The 18,096-nt window shown below is 41.6% G+C and overlaps 1 protein-coding gene across 1 annotated transcript; it reads right to left on the bottom strand.

Moving 5' to 3' along the window:
* Nucleotides 1-1,371: 1,371 nt before the first annotated feature.
* On the bottom strand, nt 1,372-17,565 carry NDUFA9 (NADH:ubiquinone oxidoreductase subunit A9). The gene is made up of 11 exons (XM_017823973.1): nt 17,447-17,565; nt 14,503-14,673; nt 13,558-13,655; nt 13,281-13,372; nt 10,568-10,709; nt 9,588-9,690; nt 8,800-8,867; nt 8,589-8,665; nt 5,286-5,381; nt 3,322-3,388; nt 1,372-1,648 (listed from the first exon to the last, which is right to left on the bottom strand). The coding sequence occupies exons 1-11, from the start codon at nt 17,523-17,525 to the stop codon at nt 1,481-1,483; spliced, it is 1,161 nt and encodes a 386-aa protein (XP_017679462.1). The 5' UTR covers nt 17,526-17,565; the 3' UTR covers nt 1,372-1,480.
* Nucleotides 17,566-18,096: the final 531 nt, after the last annotated feature.

Genomic DNA, 18,096 nt, shown 5'->3' with positions numbered 1-18,096 from the left:
TAACTAAGGAGAAATCACAGTGTGGTTCCCACAAGGTAGGAAGCAAAAGCGATACGTAAGACAAAGTATTGTGATGTGATACTCCCCTTTACCCATATTGCTGTCTGATGTGGAGCAGGCTGCTTAAAGCAAACTTCTTCTGGATACTTATCACTTGCCCATTCACTAATAGTTGTCTGAATTAAGATCCTGTAGGAGAACTATGTAGTGCAGTTGAAGGTACTGGAAAAGCTGTGCTTTGATTGAGGGGGGGGGAAAAATAAACAAATTCCTGCACGATGGTGCATTCCCAGAACTGGCACCTCACATCACAGCATTGCCTTTGGCAGCTCTTAGTGCAGCACTCTGCCATCTGAAAATGGAAACTGCTTGTCAGCCATGCAGGGCTACGTGATAATTGCATCTCTTTGTACTCCACGAGCACTTGTGAAGGAGTTCAGGAACACGTTTTCACAGCAGGATGGGAACAACATGCAATGAATCAAGACTAGGGCCACACTTATTAGACGAGTGCTAATGAGATTACTCATTTACAGTTAGGGCCTGAAGACCTTGCAGTCAGAAAAATAATAGAAGTTAAGGATTAAATTATTAACAACATGCACTTCACTTCCAGTTTGTCCTAGCTTTTGAACTCCCAGATTTATTTTAAAGCCACTAAATTTATGTTATCAAAAGAAAAATAAACACTCCACAAGAGCCAAATTGAATACTTCCGTAGAAGGCAGGATCAAAAACCTCTCACTATCACAAGAGCCCATCTCTTTCTAACAGAGTAAACATTAGCAGCAGCAGGTTTGATGTGGAAGAACAAAATGCAGAAGCTGTTGAAATTTAAGAAACACTTTTCGCTCAGGAGTTTCACAGTAGTTTGGCAACAATACAGGGAGTGAGAGATTCTGATCTTCAGCAATCAGCTGAGGGAGGTGGGGGCATTTAATCTGGAGAAAAGGAGGCTCAGGGGAGACCTTATCGCTCTCTACAACTGTCTCAAAGGAGGCTGGCATTTTCTTTAAGAGCTGTGCTCAGGGTGCAGAAGAGCCAAGAACTTAAAACCAGGGCTCTATCTGAGACCTTATAATCTGAATAGGTGACAGTGCCAGCAACCCCTATTGGCAAGGATGTGTTTTAGGCAACCCAGTCCTGAACTGTAACATTCTTCACATCACTTGAGCGCTGCTAAAGCTCAGTGATACGTTTGAGAGCCAAGGGAGAAATCGACTAATGTTAAGACACATTCCTTCTAATCCCAACCTTCAAAACGCTGCAATGCTCAGCAGCTAAGCTACAATTTGCTTAGATGACCTTTTAAAGAGAAAATCTGCACTGCGATAACAGTCCCCCACAACCGAGAAGGCAACACTCATGGAATACAGTTTACATGATTAATATATTTTACTCAGTATGTACACAGTTCTCCAAATAAATTGGGTCATACAAAGGCAGTTTAAGAAGTGTGAAGTATCCTTCTTGCCAGGTGTCACATGGGATATGTCTTTGGCTTTGTTTCCTCCAGCTCAGCATCCAACCAGCGGAATCCGCGGTGACGGCGCAGGACTTCGATGGCTTTTTGCTCCAGAGGTGTTGGTTGAATACCCAGGTCTTCAAAACCAGGAAGGTCAGGATGTTTCATGTCTGTTGTGTGAAACTTTAACAAGAATGGGGAGGGTAGGGAGAAAAAGAAAAAAAAGATAATTCACTTGATGAAATCAACAGCATCGCACCCAATGCAATCATTCACATACTGGTTTTTTCTCACTACTTTTCCTCGAGAAGAGGAGAACATTCAGTGTGGCCCTACAGAACTATGGCTTAATTACACAAGGTATTGAGTACCAGTGACCTCAACATGAGATACAGGTGTTCTGCAACCAGCAAAAAGCCCTTCAGGCTTCAGGTTTGGATTCAGGACTGAGCAGCAGTGAGACATGCAGAAAGCTTCTTCCTTTTCTCCCCATATATTATCAGGGAGGTTACTGCCTTGCAAGCACAAAATTAAGCCAAACTTGCAAGGGAAGTTCACTCTTGAACTCAAATTATGTACATTCTTCTTTGTCAAGAATATGTGTGTTGAATTGTCACCTCTGGTAGGTTGTTTTGCTCTGCTCGTGGTTTAGAACAGAGTCCCCTGTTCATGGTTTAGAAGAGGGACATATTTAATTTCATTACCACATTTGCAACACCTAAATCTTAGCACATGTAGATTCCTCTTATGCTGTTGTTCCTTGAAAGGTCTTTAGGTCAACCATGTGTAATACTGTATAAACTATTTAAGGATGAAAAGTTGGGAAAGAGGAACAATCAGAAGTGACATGGAAAAACTCCCCTCTTAACATCTATACCCTGGGCCAATAAAGCCAACAGCATTACAACACCAATTCTCTTCAGCATGGGACAAATCTTCCCTTCCTTTATTCTACAGTTTTTCACAATGATTTTCAACCAGAACAGGAAACCAGTTTATTTTACAGATGGAGAAATGTGAACACACAAATTAATTGCTTAGAGCTACTCAGTGAGCATCTCTAAGTAGAGGACTCAGTTCTCCCAGATTCATAGTAGTATCCTGTCTCAAATTAATTTGGGGATAATCTGTTCAAAATAGGCCATTGATACTGTGTTGCAACAAAAGGTCTTGAAACTCCAACTCTGAAAAATAGTTGGGAGAGTCCCTCCCCCCTCAGAGAGCAGCAAGCTTAGGGACTGTACATGATTATCTTTGCTAGCCTACACATACGCCAAGTTTTGACATTAACACTTGCTAAATCCTACTTTTTCCTTGCTTGCAGTTGTTTTTCTCCAAGTTACTTCTCCACCCCCAGTGAAACAAACTGAGAAGACAGGAATAAACATGAAGCTGCAACATTTTCATGAGAAATACACTCTAATGTTAAGTGAGAATTTGGGCTGCATCCAGAGTTGTCAGTTCAACTTCAGTTGTTAAAAACACCGTTATCTGGATGATATAAGTGACTTTAATACATCTAGAGGTACATAAATGGACCTAAGAGAGTGGGGAGTATCTCTCCTTTGGCTTTGCTATTTTCAGTAGCATGTGTTTTTGGGGAAGGGGGCAGGGACACAGTGAAACAGGTAGCCTTGACCACTTGACATTTTTTAAAATATTCATTTTTGTACCATCCACACGGTCTGAGAGCAATTCTTTATACCCAAATTCTGGCCACTGAACTGACTGAAACGCTACACCACCTGACGTACAAACATTTCAGCACTCCTTGAACTCGAACCTACAAGTGCAAGTCACAAATACACAATGACACGTTTCCCAAGAAGGATTTGGGGGTTGTCCCACACACTTACCCTGTCCACTTTGTCCCGTGTTGTCCATGGTTCAAATGGATTCATCTCAAAGAATCTTGCAACAAAACTGTAAACAGAAAGAGTATTGCAAAAGTACAGTCATTACTCATGTGCACAGAAGAAAATGAACTGGTAAAAATATTTCACACGTAACAGTGAGCAAGAGCTTGTTCTGTAGCTGTTCTTGCAAGCTATGAATTCATTAAAGCACCAGCCACCAAGTTCTTAGTTGTGTTTCTGGTAACTTTAACTGTTTGCTACTGAATTAGAGGGTATTCTATTATTTTACTGTGAAAGGGAATGGAGAAGCAAATATCTAGAAGTAAAAACGAGTGTCAGTGGGTGGGGAAAGTAAACCCCCACATCCAATTCCCCACACATCAGAGGCATTCAAGTCCTGCCCCTGGCCTTTCATCCAAACTCTGCTCCCCAGTGGTGTGGGCAGTAATCCAATTAGTCACCAAGTTTCCTTCAGTGCCTCCATGAAAAAACACACTTGCTGACAACTAAATGAGTTATCAGCCCTAGAAACAAGATGATGGAATCTGCAGCAATCTATAAAAGGGATGAGGATTAGTACATTTGCACTTTTCAGATATGAAGTTTCCCTTGAAACAAAGAAAATCTGGCAAAGAAAATAAGGCTACAGCTCTTGCTCAGTGTCTCAAGACCAACTTCTTACTGAAGTGCCCACCTGGCAGACTAGGATTTACTAAGTTATTGCACATAAACAGAACTAGGCTTATCTGCCTTTTAGACTCAGTCTTTTCTCAAAAATATGAAATACCACTTAGTTTAGCCCATAAATAAAGAAGTGCAATATGGACTGCAGCAGATGTGAATAAACTAATAAGCACCTTTTTAACAAGCTGCTCTGTGTCAGCTGAGCCATGTTAACCTGATGCCTCTTACATGCAACACAGAAACAGTCACCACAGTTTAAGATGTTCTACTATCCATCAGCAGTTCCATGGACCCAGTGGTGAGTCCTACTGGCAGATTGGCAGGAGGGCTCCAACACTGGTGACTGCTTTAGCTTATTAATTGGCATTGTACTAAGAGTAAGGAGGACAACCACCCCAAACATGAACACATCTCAACCATGCTGAGCACTGCTTCTGAAATGGCATTTATTATTGAGGTGCTCTTCGAAAGGATGTGATTATTCCTTAAGGATCAGGCCCAGGCTCAGATTTACACTGCAGTTTTCCATGCACTAGTAATATACTCAGTGCACATACAGCTGCAAAAACAGCTCAGGGCATGCAAACAGCCCACTGTAGTCAGCTGAAGTGATGCTACACCTTTCCCTTTTTATCTCCCATTTATTACCATCTTTTAAAGATGTTACTGTCCTCATATCATAGACAAAGAAATGCTTGCTCACAACCACACTGCTCAAATTGCCAGGCCAAGGTCTCAGTATGACCTTACCTCTAACACTGGCCCAAATCAATACAAAAGCCAGTTTCTGTCATCCATGTTAAATAACAACTGGCCAGAGCAAATAACCAATGCAACAGGTATTTATGCTTCTGTGTTGCCTCCCAGAGCCCCAGTTTCTTACTGAATCATAGAATGACAGGATGTGTAAGGTTGGAAGGGACCACAGCGGGTCACCAGCTCAAGCAGGGTCATCCCAGAGCACACGGCACAGGATTGTGTCCAGACAGCTCTGGAATATCCCCAGGGAGGGAGACTCCACACCCTCTCTGGGCAATCTGTTCAGTGCTCAGTCACTGCACAGCAAAGAAGTTCTTCCTCATGTCCAGCTGGAACTTCCTGGGCATCAGTTCCTGCCCGTGGCCTCTTGTGCCATTGCTGGGCCACCCCTGAGCAGAGCCTGGTCCATCCTCTGTCCCCTCCCTGCAGACACTGACACACATGGATGAGGTCCCCACTCAGTGTCTCCTCTAGAAGCTGAACAGCCCCAGCTCCCTCAGCCTTATTAGGGTCCCACTTACTGGTAGAGGGGACGTGGGAGCGGGTAGGGAATGAAGGCTCGATAGGAAGTTGCGTAGATGTACTCGACCATGTCGTACAGGAGGTACCGGTGAGGGCTGAGGGAAGAAGCAACAAACATTACAGGTAAGTCAGGTGTGCTTCAATATACTTAAATACTGGCACCAGGAGACAAAAAATTTTAAAGCCTTCCAGCCCCAAGGGCCTGTTTTTTTCAAGCCAAATGATTTGTCCACCCTGCGGCTCATGGGGAGCCCACGGTGGAGCAGGTTTCTCCTGGAGGCCTCCAGCCTGTGGAAGGAGCTGGGGAAAAGCATAGAGATGAGGAAGCAGCAGAAAGGCACTGTGGGGAATCTGGCTGCTAGCCAAGGCCAGTCCACCACAATCATACTGGATAAAGCGGATTCTGGGTGCTTTTAAAGCACACCTTTAACGTGTTCCCTCTGTGCTGACTCAAATTCTGAACACAGGACTTACAGTGCTGGGATAATTTTGCAGCCTGTAATAGAAGGAAGCCAGAAGGCAAACGGAAAATTAAGGAGGGTTTATTAACAACACATCCCATCTTTGGTAGCAAATGGCTGCAGGGAAATTGATTCGCTTGCCTTTGCACGACTAAGAATATACTGTTCTCTCCGAAAGCACGAGGACGAAGCCAAGATAAATTTTCCCAAAAAAATGCATTCTCTCTCTCTCAGTATGGAGAGAAGGAAGCAGCCAGTCTCCTGCACACCTCCAGTAGTTTGAGAGAAACATATACCACTGGGAATTCCCATCCCTTTCTTGTTCAGACTTTGACTTGGCATTTTATACTCGATTTTTATAGATGCCTCCGAACTGAGCCATCAGGTATCTCCCTTGGCTTTCAAGGCAATTTGCTGGCATTCCACTCTGATAGGCCCAAGATCACACAAGATATCAAGGCCTGAGGTTGCATGAAAACTCAGCCTTCAATTGACACGTTCTTCAGAAAAATAAACACAATCAAAATCTGTTGATAAATGCTGGGAAAAAGAAAAAGAATCCCAAATTACCACTACTTTAGCTTGCAAAAGGAAATGAAATATTCTAATGGATATACTTCAAGGTAGGGCAGCATATCTGGGAGAATTCAAAGAATTCTACACTCAGATTTCCTTACGAACTTCATCCAGATTGCTGGATTATAGAACCTGAGAGATATCTGCACTTATGAAGTTACACTAAAGGATTTTTTCTTGACAAATTATCAAACATTAACAACACAACTTCCCCAGGAATAGTCTCCCATTGAGTTGTCAGTACATGAACCCCTATTTTAGCAGACAGCAAAGCTCTAGAGAGCATCAGTATTCAAGACACCTTTAAAAAGTGGATGAAGTAAAATTAATTCCATGGAGGAAAGAGAGGAACAGGTAAACCATAAAAACCTTCAGTCGTTCAGAAACAGCAAAGACACCATGAGCTGTCATAGTTAAAACTCCATTCCACCATAGCAAAAAAATCCCACACACCCACAGAAATACTCTGCTCTTTTCCAAAATTAGTATTTGAAACACAAACTGGTAATTCCTCTCCAAAAAATGTAAGGAGGTGTATCATGCACCTTTAGTCAAGGGTTATGCTGCACAGTTCCTTTGGTTTTCCAACACTGATTTGGAATGTCAGTTTAGACCAGCACTCATTCAAAGTCTTTTCAGGCATTGTTATGTTCCTGAAACCACAGCCTGGCATCCTTCCTTGGATTCCTGCCTCTGAAACCTGGGCACTGAACTCCTGGTCTTCTGTAAACTGCCAAAAAGTTAGACCATGAAACTGCAGGAACACATTTAAAGTTCAGCCCTTCCATCTGGATGCAAATAGTGTTTTATTTAGTGCACAATTCTCAGTTTCTCCCACAGCTGGAACAGTTGCTTCTGCTGAGGCAGAGCTGAACCTAAAACCAGACGCCTGTCCTTCCTTTTGGGGCAGGTGGCTTTGGATTTTTATAGACATATGTTCAAGTTTGCCCCTGGGGGGTAAAACAGTCCCTCAAAGGGTTAATTTCATCACATGTTGTGGGTTTGCATTAGTTGTGTCCATCTGACACCTACATAGCTATAAAAAGGGGGTTTGAATGGCTGTCCAGCATTTGTTTGCCCTGGTTTTTCAGTGTGACACCTCCTATCGCCCCAGTGCTTCTAAAGCAACCTCAGGTTACTTGATTATTGTTGCTGTTGTTAGTTCTTTCATACTGCTGTTAGCTTCTTTCTCTCACTTTACTAGTTTTTGAGCGGAAGTCCCTCAGCATATTCCAAAGGGAGTTGAAGACCCACTTGCTGCCTGTTCCAGGGCACCTGCCAGGGTAACAACTTCCTCAGCAGCTCAGTTTAAAGCACAGAACAAACTGGCATGACATGAGTAAGAGCCAAACAGACAATAATCTCTGGATCGTGGGAATAAAGATTCATCACTGCAAGTCTCACAAAATGAGCAAGGAAAAACCAATTTAACCTCAGATAAAATCCTAGTATCTTTGCAAAATCCAGATATGATGCACATTTTTGGTAGGTAGGAGGGGGAGACAGAGATGTGCATGCAATACAAAAAAAAGAAAGTTGTTCAGCATCATTTATATCTTAATTAGCAACTGTTTGCTTTCCCGATGAATCTGATGTTCCTTTTACCACATGTTGGAATGAGACCAGTTCCAGTGCTGTGTTATAGGATCAAACATGGACCCATTACCTTCCATTTGCCACAGTTTATTCCCAATGACCCATTGTGACTTGGAGCTTCTGTACACAAAATATTCCCAGAGATCATAGACTCATAGAATGGTTTGGGTTGGAAGGGACCTTAAAGATCATCTCATTCCAACCCCCTGCCATGGGCAGGGACACCTTCCACTAGCCCAGGTTGCTCAGAGCCCTATCCAACCTGGCCCTGGACACTTCCAAGGAAGGGGCATCCACAGCTTCTCTGGGCAACCTGTAAACCCCCTGCCTTTAACAGGAGAACCACTGCCTCTAACTATTCTAATTCCAGGTGTTTTCCACACAGCTTTACCAGAATTTTCTCCAAATCTATGTTGTCCAGCATGCTTCCCAAGATGCCTATTCCTCTGTGTGCACACACAGAACATGAAATGCAATGGGGCCCAAACTGGGATTTTCAGAGTACTCACAGGAACAGCTCGAGTCATTTTTCCTCCCAAAAAGGAGGTGGAATTTATTGCAGCTCAAACTGTGTGCATGGATGGAGAAATTAAATGTACTGTGCAGCATGCCAAAAAATGACACCAAAAAGAAGTACTTCAGTTAATTAGAATCAGAAAAGTGACCTACCCAGCCAAGGCATATGTTTTTCCTTTTGCATCAGGATTCTTAATTGCATTAATAATTGCCTTTGCTACATCAACCACCTGTGAGGAACAAATTCACACCGTTACCAACAGGAAACAGGAATATATGCACATACTAATGTTTCAAAAATTATTTACATGTACCCAATCCACCCAGAGAGGATTTGGGATTGTTTGTTTTATTGAAAACTTACATATACTGGTTGTTTCACTGTTTTTTTGCCCAGAGCAATGAGAGGCACGCCACCAAACCAGCGCATGTCTGCCAGAAAGAGGGAGAAAATCTGTGAATCCTTTCAGGAAGCAAACAACCAAGACACTTTACAACATACTGAGTGTGGAACTCTTCTGAAAACTGACTTAACTTTAAAAAAAAAAAAAAAACAGAATTGGAAAGAATTCCCATCCAATTCCAGTAGCATCGTTTTCCACACACAGTTTTCTTATAAACAAGGAGGGGAAGGCTGTATTTACTGTTTAGAGTGGTTCAGAGATATCTCAACTTCGAAAGACAGAAAAACAGGTTCCACTCTATCCTGTGCAGCAATTTGTTGCTCATACATCAGATATTATTGTTGCTTCTGACCCCAGAACGACTCAGGTTGATTTTCATATTTGAGCATTACCAACTTGACAAACTCCTTTCAGGGTATAAACTACTTTGAGGGTTCAGATGAGCTGAGAATAATCTAAATTTAAAAAACAAACAAACAAACAAACAAACCCAACAATACACACCTTCCCTCAAAATAAAATAATTAAAAAAAAATAAAATCAAAGAGCAAAGTCTAACTAGACTCAGAAAGAATTCAGTCAAGAGATAACTCACGATGGTTCCGTGTTTCCCACTATTCACATTCAGTAACAAAGTACATTTCTGATAAAAACACACCTGCTTTTCAGAAGCAATTCCCCTTTTCCTCTGTTCTCTACAGACAGTTATACAGCTCACACATGGGTTTATTACTTCAAGAGCACATACTTGCATAATGATTGAGAAATCGGTCTTCTCTCCCAAACATCTCTGAGGGCTTCAAAATGATGGCATCTGGAAATTCTTCCCTCACTACCTTCTCTCCAACAGCCTAGCATTCAATTAAAGTGAACACATTCATTAGATCCACTCTGAACAAACCAGAAGTGGATGTCTGACTACAGAACTGAAAGAAGTGACACCATCAGAAGGACAAAAACTATCTGTATCTAAGCCATTTGATCTTTGAGATGTTACACTCCAAAAGCCCCAAAAAATCCCACGGATCATTTCTTCTGCTTGAGATAAAATGCAGTCTCACTAGTGAAGTGACACCAATTTAAAGGGACAAGTTCAAAAAGAAGCCTAAATAAATAGATTCATACTAAAGATAATGTAAAGTACAGTGAGACCAAACAAAACAAAAACAGCTGAAAAATTGACAATAGCTGTATTAAAAAAGAAAAATAAATCAGTAATAGAAAATTATAGCTCCTAATAAGGAAAAAAATTATAGGATACCAAACCCAGATTTTTTTTTTGTACAAGAGCAGGTAACAATCCCACTCCAAGGGCTCATACCAGATACTCATCTGTTTTTGCAACATTCATTTTGGCATCAACTACTTACTGGGTCATTCCAGCCTTAGATGTTAGGGCTGATATCAGATCCCAAACTGTCGACTCAGTTCTTCTTTCTTAATGACAGTGATTTTAGATGCAAAGATATTCAAGGGTAAAAGAAAGGAAAGAGTTTTCAGGAATACAACATCTATTTCCCTTCAGAGCACATGGAGTACTAAGGAAGATTTCAAGCTCCAGTAAGTAAAGCACCTCAAAAATGTCTCAGCTGCAGAAAACATTCCACAGTAAATTCACACACTGATTTCCTTCAAACAGACCCAGTTGGGGAAACAAACGAAATAAAATAAATAATTTTTTAAAAAGTAGGCTCTCAGAAAATATATGCAAAAGGATTCCAGACTTACTTTGCTCCTGAGGTACTTGGAAGGACTCTTCAGGTTGGCATTCAGGTGAGAAATGTGAACGAGCGTTTCCACACCAGCTTCCCTACTTATCTGTGCGATAGTTTGAGGAATATTTACAAATTCATCTTCAAATTTGAAGTTTCTAAAACAAGGCAAAACCCAAATTTTACTTTAAGAGCAACCAACCCTGGCTGCCTGCCAACCAGAGAGAAAAGCAATCACTAAGTATTACTTGAATGTATTTCAAAAACCTATCTTGATGTTCTTTCTTACAGATTAAGTTTTCTTTCATGAGGGACTCTTCATATAATAAAAATCAGAAGCAAGTGAATTACAGATTCTCTGTTTTTCACATGTTAAATCAGCAAGAAAAATCCTCTTGCCTACTTGTCAGCAACAAATAGAAAACTCTGCCTAAGTGAAAACAGGTTATTTTTATTAAGAGAAGCCCTGCTGCATCTTGAGCTCTGAGCAAAGCTGTGTATTTACAAAACCTGTTCAAAATTTGACTTGATTTGATGAACTTATTTACATTACAAAGGAGCTCAAGAATTCTGAGCAGTGCAAGTCAGGGCAGATGCCTGGCATTGGGGAAGTGGACAGAAACAAACCAAAAATCACAGAGGTGCTCGTGCAAATGGAAAAAAAAAAATCAAATTGTCAGAGCATTTAGAGCCATTTCAGAGGAGCCCTAACAAGGGGCCTATATTAGGGGGTTAAACTGTAAACTAGTTTGGCATCTGATCAAGAACAACACAGAAGCTCTGTCTCCAAGCAGAACTGACACTATAGGCTGGCAATTCTTTGCAACCATCCCAAGACTTCTAGAAAGAGAACTGGTCTCTCACGTCTTTATATTATCCTTGTAAGCACCCCTCAATCTTGTCCATCTGCTTTGGGTAACGAACATCTTATCCAAACTCTCTCTCTCTGTCCTTATCTACTCCCACAGCTCTTCAGATCCCACTGGACTCCAAAGAAACTCTTCAAAATAAGAAGTTATTTTTGACCCTTCAATAACTAATCTGATCCTGGGAACCATCACTTCTGTTCTACTCACAAAAACAGATTTAGAAACACACAAGAACAAACAACATCCCTCCTGTAACTATGGAGTTTCAAACAACATGGCACACACAGATGAGTCTGTACATGAATACGAGGCAGGGAAGAAAGTATTTCATGGCAGGCTTTCCTTATTTTGACTGATCTCTAAATCTAATCTTTTTTTTTTAACTTCCTGCCCAAGTTTTTCAGAGACTTTGGGATGACTACAGTGGTTAGTCTGACCTTGTGTTTAACAGACCACAGAATTTTATCTCACGGTTTCAGCACCACCACTGACACCAACAGGTATAAAATATGTGATAAAAATACTTGTGCAATGCAGTGGTAAGATGTGTAATGTCCAAAAGTCTTTAACTTGTACCAAGACTTGTCTGTTTGAATCTGTTGAAACTGTCCAGAGGACAGCTTGAGGTTTGAGGGGTTTTCAACTAGAATAAAACTTTGTGGTGTTGTCCTCACACTTCCCTTCACTAAAAAAGAAACCCTCCTTTACTCAAATCATACTTTTTACACAAATCCCAAAATTTTGAGTGGGGAAGTAGCCATGAAATACATATCAGAGACAAACAGAGATTACACTGTCCTTGTACAAACTGTACAGACTTTGGTTTTTTCCCCTCACTCCCACATTAAAGAAATTTCTTCTGTTTTGACAGGAATAAGTATTTGATCTCTATTCCAGGAAAAATAATTATACCATTTGAGACTACTACTTCTGATCTATTAATACAATTTACCTACTGATTTTACATTTTGAACATCAAATGGCTGTTGATAAAAAAAAAGAGCAACAGAAGCATTAGGTTTGTAAAAACAGATGAAACTGGTATCTGCATTTATTTACCAGGAAAGCAAAATTATGTACCCCATAAAGGCAAATCACACAATTAGATTTTTGTCTGGCAGTTCTGCACAAGGCTTTAAATAAAGTGGACATAATTGCATGCATAAAAAAAAAAATGAGGCTATTACAAGTATTCTTAACTTTAAAAAAATATGGGAATTTTTTAATAGATTTCAAAAAGGAACTATTCTTAGAAATTATCATTAAAAAATGCTTCTGTAGCTAATATTGTCTGTGCCAAAATTCCATCAAGGAATGATGTCAATAATCATAATCCTAGGGAGTCTCCATTAGCTATTCCTGTATATTAACATTTCCAGAGAGTAGGAAAAGCTTGATCAGAGCTTAGTCTAGTAGGCTACAACTCATCACTATGCCCAAGTGAAAGGACAAAATCTCACTTCTGTAATAATGTAAATATAAATATAATGTAGATATAAATATAAATGTCATGTAAATATACTGTAAATATAAGAAACTGGTGAGCCTGTGTCATTTGTAGGAAGGCACTCAGGGAATATCTGTGAGGTGTGGGAAAGCAGCACACTGATCTTCCTGAAAGAAGCTGGAAAATGATAGAAAGAAGGCCCTTTTCCAGAGTGCATCATAACCAGGGTTCTAGGTAATCATTTAAAGAAACAGAAGAGATTTTATATGCACAGTTTTGGCTTTGTCTTTTTGTAGAAGCCAAGAACAGTGAAAGCATCACTGCACACACATGCTAGCCACGTAAAAACGTGGCTACAACATCCAACCCCTGGTGCAAACCTATCAATATAGGAAAAAAAAAAGGCAAATTACCTTGTTTCCCACTCCTTTCCAACAAGATTAATGACCACATTGCTGTGTTCCACAGCCCTTCGGATGGAGTCTTTGTCCCTACAGTCCCACTCCTGTAACCAGAGCATCAAACGGGAGAAAGACGAGATCATGTGTAAACAGGCACCATCAGAGAAAGCTCTTTCACACCATTCCCATTTGGAGTTGTGTCCCTGAGAATGATTAACAGCTCGCTTTGCATAGCAATGAGTTTGTGTCTGATCTAAAGACAGACCTAAAGCCAGAGCAAGGGACTTACAAAGAAGAGGAGCTGCCCCAGGTCCCCCATGGGCCGCAGGTACATGAGGTCATACTGATCACAGCGATAGGGGATGATCACCTGAGAGCCAATGCGACCTAAGAGCCCAAAAAAAAACCCCAAAAGTTTCATTTATCTCAAGCAAACACATCACTCTAAGTAGATGAACTTCTAAATAAAGAAAGCTTCTTTTTTTTTCCCCCCAGCATTAAAGAACAACATTAGATAAAGGTATCTTGGATACTTGTCTGCAAAGCTAAAAGTAGAACAGAAGCGAGTCTTTGAACCTAGATATTTGGAATTCTTAAACAAGATTTTTTTGGTTTTTTGAGTATTTAGGCTTGTAAGACAAAATACAGAAGCTTGCTAAAAAACAACAACAAAAAACAACGGTGTGTCCCATAAACATAGTAAAATACCTAAAAGTGTATCACACACATGGATATTTACATTTTTTTAAGTTGCATGAAAGGGAGAAGGGAGGGGGGAAAAAAAAAAAAAGCAAAGGCTGTTTTCTGAAACTTAAAATACAAAAGGGCAATTTTAAAGAATTCTAACCAAATTCCTGCAAATGTTTTAGTGAAATGTCCTAATAAGGCTAAAATCAGAAGAATCAAATATGTGCTGTATCCTCAGATTTTCAGTCTACAGGCTGAAAAGCAATACTTGAAGGAGTATGACTTATTTTAATGACCCTAATCTTTAAAAGCTCTGAAATATCCTAGATTAAAACTGTTTAATTAATTAAAACCATAAAACAAATTTTACTAATTGACACATCCTGGCTTTTCAGGAGACCAAACACTACAAAAGCATCGTGCAGAACACCTGTAAGACCCCAAATGCCAGAGGTTTCTAGATCCCCCTGCAACCTGAAGGAAAATCAGTTTCCTTAAACAGCTTTTATGTTTGTTTTTTTTTTAATTAGCACTCCCAGTACATCACCTAAACGGTTGACAACATATCTTCCCAGGAAACCTGTGGCCCCAAAGACAGTGGCCACGATGCCACTGACAGAGGATCGTCCGCTCCTTCCATGCGGGATCACGGCGTGATGGACTTGGCGGTGCTGCTGCAGCACGGAGGGTGCTCCAGCCAGGACAGAAATTCCAGGCCCTGCAACACAGAACGGGAGTGTGGGACATTAACTGGCAGTTGACACTGCTAACTTACAGCTCATGCTGTTTTTCTCATTACAGATCCATTAAGGGGTTGGAATTAGATGATCTTTAAGGTCCCTGCCAACCCAAACCAGTCTATGGTTTGATGATAAATTGACAAGTAGAGAGTTTGGAAGGAAGGAACATGTTCCCTCCAACCAAATTAGCCAAAACAAAGAAGATTTTTGAAATTTGAAGTGTTTAGTGCTACTGCATGTCCACGCTCATAAAAAGAAAGGGACAGACGAAACACAAGCTGCATAAACACAAGGCAGACATCTGACTGTAAGAGCTGCCACTGGAAAACCACCTTGGGGATACAACAGAAACCCAGGAAATCACTTCCCAACCTTTATTAAGTCATGGACGTAAGTGTTTTCTGGACAAGAATAAGCAAGTTTAATGTTCTCTGTGTAAGCCTAAGTAGCAAAAATCACAATGAAAATGAGTATTTGATATCATAACAACAGATGCATTAGGGAAAAACAACACAAATGCTACTTGTACACTGAATTAGGTTATGTGTGACCAGGTATTACCAGTTACACAGTGGCACTGACATTGCAGCCCTGATGTTAAGAAGATCAAAAGAATAGGGAATGTTTAGATATAAATTATATTGTTACATCAGCTGACAGAATTCAAATCAGAAAATCCAGCAAGATGTCAGTGCCTGAAGGAGGTTTTTCTCTACCCAAAAGTTTGTCTATCCCTATTCTCTTCATACCCCACAAGCTGGAAGAAGATACCACATCTCCAATTTTGTCCTGAAAGACAGTTTGACAGTAAATAAACCAATAACACACACACTTGTACTTTTCAAATTGGTAAACTACGCCTAGAAACTATGCTTCATAACTGGTTGACAGAAACAGGACAAAATAAGATATTTTGTCTTACACCTACTTAAAGTAGATATATGACTTCCTAAAAAGCACCTTTACTACAAAATAGGCCCAAGTGTAAACTGGGCACGGATTCTGTCTTTAAGGAGCAGATATACAGGGCCTTTCCACTACTGAAACAGAGACCTTGAGACTTTGAAAAAAAAAAGGAAGACACTCCCAGTGTCCTTACCCAAGCTTGGTACAAGTATAAAGGATCCCACTGAGGGATCTTGTTACCTTGTGGTGTTCTAGTAACGAGTGGCTTGCAATTTAATTTATTTTTTAGGAAATGCAGATTCACAGAAAAATGTCTGCGTTCTCTATAATCAGCAGGATTCCTTCAAGTATTTAAAAAAAAAAAAAGAAAAAGCTAGGTGATATGTTGAAGTGAAGAGAAAGCTTGACAAGTCACACTCCCCAATGCTCTGTTCATATGCACTTTTCTTTCTAAAGATTTACTAAAAAAAATACACAATACTGATACTCCTAATATTAAAACTACTTCTGTTACTTTTAGATAGGAAAACATTTCAGGCCTTACAACACAAAACCTAAATGTAACAAGATTTCAGTCCACTGTGAGCACCTGCTGAAAAAACAGTATTATTAAACAGATCAACCCATAAGAACCATGTGAAAGGGTAAAAATAAAAACAAATGCGTATCTTTCAACTATTTTGTTGGCTTTTTTTGCTGCTATTTCTGCAAAAATTATTGGTGACAGGCTCTTCATAACGCTATCACTGGTATATTAACAAATAATTACTGTTTTGTGTTCTCCCACCTTTGCGTATACACCTATTGTTGCTTGCCTTGCACTATAAGGAATTTAGTAATGAACATCTTTTCTTGTTCCATAAATCTGCCTGCAAGATGTGCCATAAATTATCACCATCTATGGTCACATGCCCAACCACTACTATATTCACTACAAATTCTGTCGCCGAGAGAAGCTGTGGCTGCCCCATCCCTGGAAGTGTTCAAGGCCAGGTTGGACAGGGCTTGGAGCAACCTGGGATAGTGAAAGGTGTCCTGCCCATGGCAGGAGGTTGGAACGAGATGATCTTTAAGGTCCCTTCCAACCCAAACCATGCTGTGATTCTGTGAATTAAACCTCAAATATCCACAGTAAACTCGAATCATCTTTTCCTCCACCCAAAAGTCTGTCTATCCCTATCCTCTCCATACCTTACAAACCAGAAGAAGATCCTACATCTCCGATTTTGTCCCGAAAGGCAGTTTAACAGCCACTTAAGTATAAACACACAGTAAAAACCCACAGCTCCCATTAAAAGTTTCTTAAATTCCTTCCTTACTTTTACCAACCAAGCAAAACCTGTCTGTCACCTCCCACCTCACCCAACACAGGAGCGTGCGCGGAATCAACCTAAACAAAAACCGACTCTCTCTTCTGGCCGTAAAGGCCCAAACACAAGCTTTAAATATAATATTGGTAGTCGAACGTTACTATAAAGCACGGCAAAAAGGTCAAAGTCACCTAAGAAACGGCAAAAGGAATGCAAAAAAAAAAAAGAGCAGTGACAGTCCCAGCGCGACAACCACGGCTGCAGCCTGAGCCCACCCCTGGCAGCCCTTCGGGCTCCAAATCCCACATCCCTGAGCAGAAGGGAGGCAGAAACCCGATCACTTCTGCCCTAGAAAATGTCATTTTCGCCAGCTGCTCTCCAGCCGCTGCCCTGCGAGCTCGCTCACCCAGCGCTTCTCCGCAGGCTGAGCACTCCCTGACGCCCAGAAGGACATCCTGGGCACCCCCCTGGCTCGGCCGGAGGCCCCAGGACAGCCTGTTTCCCGGCGGGAGCGGTGCCCCACGCTGACACTCACCTGCCCTTGGCAGCCACAGCCCGCGGGCGCAGCGAGTCGCGGCCGCCATCTTGTGCCTTCCCCGGGCCTGGCGGCGCATGCGCGGGGCCGCGGCCTCACCGCGGCTGCGCTGGGCGGGGACAGCGGGGACCCGGGACAGGGGGATCCTGAATTACGGAATTAATTGGGCTGGGAGAAAGCTGTGAGGTCACCGGGAGCAACCTGCGAGCGAACACCGCCGTGACAACCGGACCATGGCACTGAGTGCCGCGCCCAGTTGTTCCTTGAACACCTCCAGGGACGGTGACTCCACCGCCTCCGTGGGCAGCCCCCTCCAATGCCTAATGACCCTTTCTGGGAAGAAATTGTCCCTGATGTCCAACCTGAACCTCCCCTGGCACAGCTTAAGGGGCTATGTGCCCTTGTCACTTGTTGCCTAGGAGCAGAGCTCGACCCCCACCTGGCTACACCCTTCTTTCAGGTAGTTTTAGAGAGCAATAAGGTCCCTCCTGAGCCTCCTTTTCTCCAGGATGAGCCCCCCCCCTTCCCCCAGCTCCCTCAGCTGCTCCTCTTAGGATTGACTCTCCAGACTCTTCCTCAGCTCTGTTTCCCTTCTCTGGACATGCTCCAGTTCCTCACAAAATCACAGAATGGCTCAAGTTGGAAGGGAC

This window comes from Lepidothrix coronata, unplaced genomic scaffold (genome assembly GCF_001604755.1).
Source record: "Lepidothrix coronata isolate B3197 unplaced genomic scaffold, Lepidothrix_coronata-1.0 Scaffold107, whole genome shotgun sequence".
NCBI classification, from domain to species: Eukaryota; Metazoa; Chordata; class Aves; order Passeriformes; family Pipridae; genus Lepidothrix; species Lepidothrix coronata.
Note: the sequence above shows the minus strand (reverse complement) of the source record. Positions and strands in the feature narration are given on the sequence as shown.

Excerpts from the sequence above, each read along its gene's own strand:
- NDUFA9 (XM_017823973.1), bottom strand. The coding sequence starts at position 17,525 with ATGCGCCGCCAGGCCCGGGGAAGGCACAAGATGGCGGCCGCGACTCGC. Across the intron at positions 10,710-13,280 it reads GGAAAGGAGTGGGAAACAAG|AAACTTCAAATTTGAAGATG; the intron begins GTAATTTGCCTT and ends GCCTTGTTTTAG. Across the intron at positions 3,389-5,285 it reads CTCCCACGTCCCCTCTACCA|TTTTGTTGCAAGATTCTTTG; the intron begins GTAAGTGGGACC and ends TTCTGTTTACAG.